The sequence below is a fragment of the Chrysochloris asiatica genome, unplaced genomic scaffold (assembly GCF_000296735.1).
Source record: "Chrysochloris asiatica unplaced genomic scaffold, ChrAsi1.0 scaffold00007, whole genome shotgun sequence".
In the NCBI taxonomy this organism is placed as follows: Eukaryota; Metazoa; Chordata; class Mammalia; order Afrosoricida; family Chrysochloridae; genus Chrysochloris; species Chrysochloris asiatica.
Window position 1 is genome coordinate 486,940 of NW_006408525.1, and position 10,805 is coordinate 497,744.

The 10,805-nt window shown below is 44.2% G+C and overlaps 1 protein-coding gene across 1 annotated transcript in view; it reads left to right on the top strand.

Moving 5' to 3' along the window:
* Positions 1-10,805, top strand: part of LOC102828853 (arf-GAP with dual PH domain-containing protein 2-like) — a 37,064-nt gene that overhangs the window by 14,181 nt on the left and 12,078 nt on the right. Inside the window, exon 6 of the mRNA XM_006833610.1 lies at positions 749-895. Within this exon, the coding sequence (XP_006833673.1) occupies positions 749-895 (147 nt within the window). The remainder of the gene's footprint in view (positions 1-748; positions 896-10,805) is intronic.

A 10,805-nucleotide genomic window follows, 5' to 3' on the forward strand; every position in this document is an offset into this window, starting at 1 on the left:
CTCTGGTAGCCTAGTAGTTATGAATCAGGCTGCTAATCTCACAGTCAGCAGTTCGAAACTGCCAGCTGTTCCGTGGGAGAAAGACAAGGCTTTCTGTTCCTGTAAAGATTTACAGCCTCAGAAACCCTGCACAGGGCCGCTGTGAGTCAGTCCACTGGCACATCACCACCACTACCATAGGGTTTCTGAGACAGTAAATCTTTGCAGAAGCAGAAAGCCTCATCTTTCTTACGTGAAGCAGCTGGTGGACTCTAACAGTCCACCTTGTGGTTCAGTCTATTGCTTATCCTACAGAGCTACCATACTTCAACAGTTTAATAGATCTGACCAAATTTCTCTCTAGAGAAGACTATCGAATAGAACTTTCTTCAGTGATGGAAATGCTCCGTGTCTGCCTCATCTAATACCCTATCCACTAACTACTGGAAATTACTGAGTACTGAAAAGGTGGCTAAGTATGACTGAGGGATATTTTTAAATTTTATTTAATGTTAATAAACTTAAATAGCCACATGTGGCTAATGGATACCATATTGGACAACATGTTCTAGAGTGTTTGGACCCTTTTGCTTTTTTGGCTTTTATGTAAGAATGTAGGAAAGCATTTATTTCACTTGATAAAAGAGCCATCATAGAATGTTTCCTTTATCAAGAAAACAGTTTCTTTAATTTTGCAACTTTTTACTTCATTATTAGCATCAGTTAGTATTCTCATCTTTCTCTGCTGATTGTTCTTTCTCTCTTTCAGGGTAAAGGCCCCAAAGCTGTCATCAGCATCAAAGACTTGAATGCCACCTTCCAGACAGAGAAGATAGGGAATCCCCATGGCCTGCAGATCACCTACAGGAGAGAGGCTCACATCAGGAACCTGTTTGTGTATCATGAAAGCGGGAAGGTGAGATCACTATAGTTTCTACCTCAGCTTCCAACTCAGCCCACCCATTCCCTTCCTCATTTTGTGACATACTCAGCTGTCTTTCTCTCTCTTTCTTTTTTTTAAAAAATGTTTTATTGTGAATTATGTGATGGTTTACATGGGAGAATATTAGCTTTACATTCATCTTATTGTATATCATTTCATTGTCATGGTTACAATCCCCTCCATGGAGCATCAATCAACCAAAGTGTACACCCCGTAAGCCTGCCCCCCAGTCCTCAGCACATAGCCCCTCTCCCTCTCTGGGTCTAGAGTCCCCAGCTGCTCTATCTCTCCATGTCATTATCTCTGCCTCCATCTCTGGCATCACTGCTTCTCTGGGTAGGGTCCTGTCAGATGTCTCATGAAATTTGCTTCTGCTGCTCTTTGCCTTGATTTATTGGCCCACCTCTAAGTCAGAGGCAGAGGTAAGAGGAAGGTAGAGCTAAATTAGGGAGCGGAACCTGGTAGATATTACCAATAGGAGTCCGGCTAGCAGATGGGACTGTGCCCAGGGATGGCAAATCCAGATAGGACCAAAGATTCTGAATAGGGAAGGGAAATGGGTAGAAGCTCAGGCCAGCCATGCACTCTAAGGCCTGGCTTCTCAGCATGCTGCCTTGGGCCAAGAGCATTGGCATCACCTGGGAGCTTGTGGCCCAGCCTAGACCTATTGAATCAAAAGGTACAATTTATAGAGTCCTCAAGTGAGCCCCTGTACACATGGAAGTTTGAGAAGCATTGCTTAAAGATCCAGAAATCAGCTCAAAGAATACAGCAGGCCAACAATGCAGGTCCAAGAGAACAGGATGGTTCAGATCCTGAGCTGTATGTGACTGGCCATGTCACAAGGTCATGTGACTTAGTAGGAATGGGGAAGGGTCAGATGGGGATTGACATTGTGTTCACATCTATTTACTCTATGCTAGACATTGTTCTCTTTCCGTCTTTTTTTTACTTTTTATTGTGAATTGAGTGAAGCTTTACAGAGTAGATCAGTTTTACATTCAACAAATCATATGCTTCATTTCATTACAATGCTTGCAATCCTCTCCCTGTACCAGTATTTATCTCTGTTCATTTGCATTCTTCCCCATGTCTTCCACTACCTTCATCTTCCTCTGCCAACCTTTCTCTTGTTGTATATTGCCTTCCCTACCACCCAAGTTAACATGTGTCTACCTTCCCAGTGTGGCACTGTGGGTTAATGCGCTAGACTGCAAAGTTGTTTTGAACTGCAAGGTTGGCGGTTCAAGCTCACCAGCCGCTCCTTGGAAACTCTAGACAGGGTTGCTATGAGTTGGAACAAATTCAACGGTGCTTAACAACAACAAGAAGTTCCTTATAAGATGTATCATTTGCAACAACAACAACAAAAACAGCTTTGGGTTTACGCAGTGTGCAAATGTATGTGAGTGAATGAGGCAGGAAGTCACTGGCGGTGAGCAGAGAAGTGTTAAGATTTGACTTAAACATTTTTGGGGGGAAGAAGAGGAAAGAGCAGAGGCTGAGAGACCGGTTAGAAAGTTGTTTCAGTAACCCAAGTGAGAAGTAATGAGACCAGGGGAGTGATGGAGGAGGTAGGTAGCAGAATCAAGCAGATTCTGAGTAAATTTTGGAAGTAGCGTCAATAGGATTCACTGAAGGTTTGGATGTGGGGCATAAGAGTAAGAGGAATCAAGGATGACTCCCAGATTTTGGCTTTTGCACAAGGAGGGTAGATCTGTCATTTGCTGATACAGCAAAGAGTTACTTCCCTGAAGGGATGATCGAGAGTCATTTTTAGTTTGAGATGCTTGTTAGCCATCCAAGTGGAGCCATTTGAAAAGAAGTTGGATTCCTGAGTCTGGAGATTTGAGGAGAGTTAGGAGCTGCAGTTCTCAGCATGATTGGTTAGCAATGGAACTGGTTGGGATCAATGTGGCAAGATGCCCGATCACTGAGTGCTTTAGCTGTTTGTTTTTGTGTAACAAACCACCCCAAAATTTAGTGGCTTAAAATAGCACTGTTTAGATCTCACAACCCTATGAGTCAGGAGTTCGGCGGGCCGGAGCTGGGGGATCCTCTTCTTTGAGGCATCATCTCACTCACCCCAGCTTCATGCAGCTGGAGAGATGGCTGGGCTGGAAGGATATTGACAAAATTAGTTTTTTTATTGGTATTTCAATTTTTTTTCATGGTAAGGACATTGCTATAAATCTATCTCTACTTTTAATGTATATACAAATATGCACACATTGTACACTGTATTATATATTAACATATTATTGTTGTTGTTAACGTCGAGTCTTTTCAGACTCAAATCAACCCTGTATAGGGTTTCTGAGGCTGTAAATCTTTGCAGGAGCAGAAAGGCTCTTTTTTCTCCCAGGGAGCTGGCTGGTGGTTCATAGTCCAGTGCTTACTGAACAGAGTCACCACACTCCACAGTATGTATTAATATATATTGTGTTTTGCATATTACATATAATATTATATATGCATAAATGCTCACATTTAATAGTTCCTACTTTCACGGCACATTACCACCACCACTGTGCGAGTGTATCCTGTTCTGAGACTGGCATTTCTCACTAATGGATACCATGGCATTTTTTCATATTAACAATGTTGGTCTAAGTTTTTAAGAATGTTCTGTGGTATTTCATTGTGTGAATGTACTATAAATTATTTCATTCATTTTCATTAATGAATATTTAAATGAATTCCCACCCTTAGTTTTTAAAAATGTTTTATTGTGAATTATGTGATCGTTTACATGGGAGAACATTAGCTTTTATATTCATCCTGCCGTATATCATTACATTGCCATGGTCACAATCCCCTCCATGCATCATCAACCAACCAAAGGTACACCCCTCATCTGCACACAGCACCTCTCCCTCTCTGGTTCTAGAGTCCCCAGCCACTCCATCTCTCCACGGCATCGTCTCTGCCTCTATCTGTGGTGTCACTGTTTTTCTGGGTACGGTCCCCGCACTTTGCTCTTCTCCCTTGATGGGCCCAGGAGCCTCCACTCCTGGCCTGCAATGTCAACCACTTCCTTCCTTTTGCTACAAAACATCTACTTTTACATTTCCAACCCTCACAGTCAGTCCTGATAGTAATTATTCACTATTGTACCATATGAGTGCTATCCTCATCTCCTTTCATCAGTTCTGCCCAGACAGATTGGATATTACTCAGTGGAAATTCTACCTTCCTCTACATCCTCTCGATCTAGGCTCCCTCTTGAAAGCTTGTAAGCCAGTCACTTCTTGCCTTTGTGACCCCCCACGCCCCCCATTTTGGGTAGCCAATATCAAAGTTGCCCATCCCTGTCTACCGTATGTATTGAGGGGGTGGGAATGATCCTAACTGTAAAAATTTGTTCCCTCTTTTGAGCTACTGCACCCATAGGTGTAGGTCAAGTTCATCAAATTGTTTCAGATTACTCTTTTTTTCCTCTTCTTCTAGTTGAGCTCTGATCATCCAGCCATTGAAGCCAGGTCAAGCAGGTCAAGTGGGTATTATCTGCAAGTGTGGATGTTCTTGTGCATATGCCCTCTCTTCTTATCAGCTGGATGCTTCAGCTTCCCTTTTTTTTGCTGTTACAAGCAACATTGCAATGAACATGTTTTGTTGTATACATTTACATAGTAATCTAATTACTTTCTTGGGATAAAGTCTTAGATATGAAAGTGCTGTGTCTAACCAAAACACTCAGCATTTTAATTTGTTGTTGCTAAGTGCTTTGGAGTTGTCTTGGTGTGAAGTGATGTCGAGTTGGTTCCAACCCTTAGTGAACCTGTATAGGGTTTCCGAAGAGCAGCTGGTGAGCTTGAACTACCAACCTTGCAGTTCAAACAGCTTTGCAGTCTGGCACATTTACCCATAGCGCCACACCAAGTAGGTTCCAACAGATAGCAAACCCTGTATGGGGTTTCCGAAGGAACTCTGGTAGCCTAGTAGTTATGAATCAGGCTGCTAATCTCACAGTCAGCAGTTCGAAACTGCCAGCTGTTCCGTGGGAGAAAGACAAGGCTTTCTGTTCCTGTAAAGATTTACAGCCTCAGAAACCCTGCACAGGGCCGCTGTGAGTCAGTCCACTGGCACATCACCACCACTACCATAGGGTTTCTGAGACAGTAAATCTTTGCAGAAGCAGAAAGCCTCATCTTTCTTACGTGAAGCAGCTGGTGGACTCTAACAGTCCACCTTGTGGTTCAGTCTATTGCTTATCCTACAGAGCTACCATACTTCAACAGTTTAATAGATCTGACCAAATTTCTCTCTAGAGAAGACTATCGAATAGAACTTTCTTCAGTGATGGAAATGCTCCGTGTCTGCCTCATCTAATACCCTATCCACTAACTACTGGAAATTACTGAGTACTGAAAAGGTGGCTAAGTATGACTGAGGGATATTTTTAAATTTTATTTAATGTTAATAAACTTAAATAGCCACATGTGGCTAATGGATACCATATTGGACAACATGTTCTAGAGTGTTTGGACCCTTTTGCTTTTTTGGCTTTTATGTAAGAATGTAGGAAAGCATTTATTTCACTTGATAAAAGAGCCATCATAGAATGTTTCCTTTATCAAGAAAACAGTTTCTTTAATTTTGCAACTTTTTACTTCATTATTAGCATCAGTTAGTATTCTCATCTTTCTCTGCTGATTGTTCTTTCTCTCTTTCAGGGTAAAGGCCCCAAAGCTGTCATCAGCATCAAAGACTTGAATGCCACCTTCCAGACAGAGAAGATAGGGAATCCCCATGGCCTGCAGATCACCTACAGGAGAGAGGCTCACATCAGGAACCTGTTTGTGTATCATGAAAGCGGGAAGGTGAGATCACTATAGTTTCTACCTCAGCTTCCAACTCAGCCCACCCATTCCCTTCCTCATTTTGTGACATACTCAGCTGTCTTTCTCTCTCTTTCTTTTTTTTAAAAAATGTTTTATTGTGAATTATGTGATGGTTTACATGGGAGAATATTAGCTTTACATTCATCTTATTGTATATCATTTCATTGTCATGGTTACAATCCCCTCCATGGAGCATCAATCAACCAAAGTGTACACCCCGTAAGCCTGCCCCCCAGTCCTCAGCACATAGCCCCTCTCCCTCTCTGGGTCTAGAGTCCCCAGCTGCTCTATCTCTCCATGTCATTATCTCTGCCTCCATCTCTGGCATCACTGCTTCTCTGGGTAGGGTCCTGTCAGATGTCTCATGAAATTTGCTTCTGCTGCTCTTTGCCTTGATTTATTGGCCCACCTCTAAGTCAGAGGCAGAGGTAAGAGGAAGGTAGAGCTAAATTAGGGAGCGGAACCTGGTAGATATTACCAATAGGAGTCCGGCTAGCAGATGGGACTGTGCCCAGGGATGGCAAATCCAGATAGGACCAAAGATTCTGAATAGGGAAGGGAAATGGGTAGAAGCTCAGGCCAGCCATGCACTCTAAGGCCTGGCTTCTCAGCATGCTGCCTTGGGCCAAGAGCATTGGCATCACCTGGGAGCTTGTGGCCCAGCCTAGACCTATTGAATCAAAAGGTACAATTTATAGAGTCCTCAAGTGAGCCCCTGTACACATGGAAGTTTGAGAAGCATTGCTTAAAGATCCAGAAATCAGCTCAAAGAATACAGCAGGCCAACAATGCAGGTCCAAGAGAACAGGATGGTTCAGATCCTGAGCTGTATGTGACTGGCCATGTCACAAGGTCATGTGACTTAGTAGGAATGGGGAAGGGTCAGATGGGGATTGACATTGTGTTCACATCTATTTACTCTATGCTAGACATTGTTCTCTTTCCGTCTTTTTTTTACTTTTTATTGTGAATTGAGTGAAGCTTTACAGAGTAGATCAGTTTTACATTCAACAAATCATATGCTTCATTTCATTACAATGCTTGCAATCCTCTCCCTGTACCAGTATTTATCTCTGTTCATTTGCATTCTTCCCCATGTCTTCCACTACCTTCATCTTCCTCTGCCAACCTTTCTCTTGTTGTATATTGCCTTCCCTACCACCCAAGTTAACATGTGTCTACCTTCCCAGTGTGGCACTGTGGGTTAATGCGCTAGACTGCAAAGTTGTTTTGAACTGCAAGGTTGGCGGTTCACGCTCACCAGCTGCTCCTCAGAAACCCTCTACAGGGTCACTATGGGTCGGTACTGACATGATGGCACTTGACAACAACAAAACAACACCCTCTAGCCGGTGAATAATTTTTCTTCCCCTCCTGGCAACCATCCTAGATTGTTTCTTTTAGTAAGAAAACTTCTAACTTCCTACAATAGTGTTTTCATACAGTATGTACCCTTTTGTGATCAACTAATTCATTCAGCATAATGTCCTCCAGGTCATCCATGTCATAGATTCTCCTGCATTCTTCAGTGTTGCCCAGTGTTCATTTTGTGTATGTTCCAAGGTTTGTTTAACCATACTTCTGCTGATGGGCATTTAGACTGTTTCCATCTTTTTGCTATCGTGAATAGTGCTGGAATGAATGAACATGGGTGTGCATAGATCTACTCATGTCCTGGCTCTTCTTTCTTGAGGCTATATTTCAAGTAGAAGGATTGCTGGGTCGTATGGTATTTCTAATTCCAACTTTCTGAGAATGCGCCATATTGTTTTCCACAGTAACTGCACCGTTTTACAGTCCCATTAGCATTATAGGAGGGTTCCAATCTCTCCATACCCTCAACAACATTTGCTGTTTGCTTTTTTCAAAAAAAAGTTTTTATTGTGAATTGAGTGATAGTTTACATGAGAGAACATCAGTTTTGCAATCATCCTGTTGTATTTCATTTCATTACAATGATTACAATCCCCTCTATGCATCATTCAACAGTATTTGCTTCTGTTCCCTTTGGTTTTTTGTTTGTTTTTTGATGTACACAAAAACAAGCTTGCAAAATGTTTGCAATTTTTGTTTTTTAACTTTGTTTTCAATGCTGGGGTAAGATGAAATCTCATTATTCTTTTGAGACTGTTGTACATCGTTTCTTTATCCTCAAAACAACCTTTGACCTTTAATCCCCGTGCCACTGAGGCATAGACACGTTATTACTAACCACCTAAGTTATTGCTTAATGTCATACAGCTAATGGTTCCTGAGCCCAGTACTCATTTTACTACCTCCTATGCCTTCTGTAAAGGAGCTCTGGTAGCGTAGTGGTTACGAATCGGGCTGCGAACCGGAAGGTCAGCAGTTCGAAACTACCAGCTGCTCCGCGGGAGAAAGATGAGGCGATCTGCTCCCGTAAAGATTTACAGCTTCGGAAACCCTATTCAGGGTCGCTATGGGTCGAAACCGACTCGACGGCACTTAACAACAACAACAACATGCCTTCTGTGGGAATGAGAACTCTTGGCAGCAGGAACCAGAAACTAGCACTAGAACCTTCCAAGGGGGTCCTAGCATCAGTCGGTGACTGCAGAGGGTTGGATGGAGGCTGCCTGCCCCTCAGCAGGCTTCATGCTTTCTCCAGAGTGTGGGTAGGGGCCTGGCAGGTGTGATCTGGCAACCAAAAAGTATAGTATGAAGTGCAGAGATTTGGAGTCAGAAGTTCAAGTCCTGGTCACCCATGGCATCTCTTGGGTAGATCTCTTTTCCTCCTGAGTCTGTTTACTTGTCTGGAAATGGATTTATAGTAGCCATCTCGCAAGGGGTTTTGTGTGACCGTGGACCAGGAGTGTTAAAAACATTTCAAACCAGTGAGGTACATTGCAGAAGCCAGCCGGCGCGAGGAGGGTTTTCGGAGGTGGACAGGGAATGAAAGTGGCAGAGGACTCAAGATGGTCAATCAAAAGTCACTTTATTATCTACAATACAGTTGTAAGTACAGTCGGGCAGGACGTGTATTTGGGCACCTCAACAAAGTTAAAGTTTACTATTATCTAGATAACAGTCAGGCACAAATATTTTTTCCTCATTATACATTTTTCCCCCAGGCAACTGGTCAGTGTGTTCGTTCCCATAATCTTTGGCATGCAAGGTTTTCCTTGTGGTTCTCATCAAGGCATTCCTTGGTTTGAGAACTGCCTCAGAGTGGATTTCACACACGTCCTGTTCTTCCTACAGTACATCACAAGCATTAATTGTTGGTGGTTGCTCTTAGATTGTGGCAGATGTAAAAGACAAGGTCTTGTGGGCATTTTCAAACCTGTGTCATTTACTCTTTCATGAATTTACTTTTCCAACCAATCCTTATGGAATACTTGCAATGTGCAAAGCAGTCTGCTCGGTGCGAGGGTCTGTGGTAGGAATCAGGGCAGAGTTGTGGGTCTCAAAGATCTCATGGGCTAGAGAGGGAAACAGACAGGGAACTTGTGGTGATGTGGTGGTGGTCATGCTGAGGACACACAGAAGACATGACAGTATCCCTGTCTGGGGTGTGGGGGCACCAAAGAGGCCTTCCAGAAGAAGGAACTTCTATTGAAGAATCATACAATTACTCTGAAAAGGAGCATATGGGAACCAGCTTAAAGGGGACAAGATGGGGACAATACAGGGGTTATTTCAAGGGCAGGTGGTACTGGGCCTCCTAAGAGATTAGAGTCAGACTGTGGTTTGTTTGTGTGTAAGAGAGAGACAGACAGGCAGACATAGATGAACAGAAGATTTCAAGCTCTGTCCTTGAAATTGGTACACATTGTCCCATTAACATCAGAGGTGCAAGTAATGCCACATTGTTGTTTTCCTAACTTCAGAGACCTCCTTCCCCAGGGTCGGTGAGAACCCTACTATCAGTCCTCTTTCCCAGCTCTCTCCCTTGATTTTACCAGAATCCTAGGATTTGTGTTGTCCAGGAGACTTGAAAAACATTCCTGGTTCTCAGTCCATGGTGGGCCCTCCATTGTTGCCCCTTATCCAGACTGACTTGGTCCTGAAGGTGGTGGCCATGCAAGTAGGTCATTTAAAGAGTAAAGCAGATCCTGACTGACTGTCTCCATAATGCAATGAAATGGAAAACAAACATTGAGATTGAGTTGGAAAGTTGACTCAGTGGCGCTGTAGACATAATAAACTGCTTGGAAGCAAACTTCAGCAAGAATATGGACACAGAGAATTGGGTTCAGCTTCTACAGGAAGCCTGGGCTTGAGGAGTCAGTGATGTGCTCAAAATTGAGCATTATGCCAAACAGAGACTCCCAAACAGGAAAAAGGGGATTAGGATGACACAGGGAAACAATAATTACACTTCTGTGCTGCCAGGACGCCCAGGACCCAGGTATAAAAGCTACCGACTGGAAGCATGCTCCACTCCAGAACCCACCTCCTGCCTGATACTTCTCCAGCGAAACACAACAACATGTGTGACACCCTCTGCTCCTCAGGCAGCCAGTCAGGCAGTTCCATACCCATGTGCTGCACACCCCTGAGCTGTGTTCCCACTGCCAGCGGCTCATCCTCGGGCTCTGGGAGCTCCTCCAGTCACCCGGCATCCTATGTGATTGTGCTGTACAGCCCCGTGAGTGGCATGGCCTCCTCCAGCCAGTCACCCAGTGGGGCTTCCAGCAGCTCTGGTGGAGACCAGTCATCTTGTGGCAGCTCTTCCGGAGGCATGACCCACGGTGCATCCAGCCATGGCCAAGTTGCCTGCCTTGTGCCCGTGAGCTGCATGGCCTCCTCCAGCCAGTCACCCGGTGGGGCTTCCAGCAGCTGCTCTAGTGGCGGCAAGTCATTATGTGGCAGGTCTTCCTGTGGCATGACTTGCGGCGAGTCCAGCCCTGGCCAGGTTGTCTACTTTGTGCCCGTGAGCGGCATGGCCTCCTCCAGCCAGTCACCCTGTGGAACTTCCAACAGCTCCTCTGGTGGCGGCCAGTCATCGTGCGGCAGCTCTTCTGGAGGTATGACCGGCAGCGCGTCTAGCTCTGGCCAAGTTGCCTTCTTTGTGC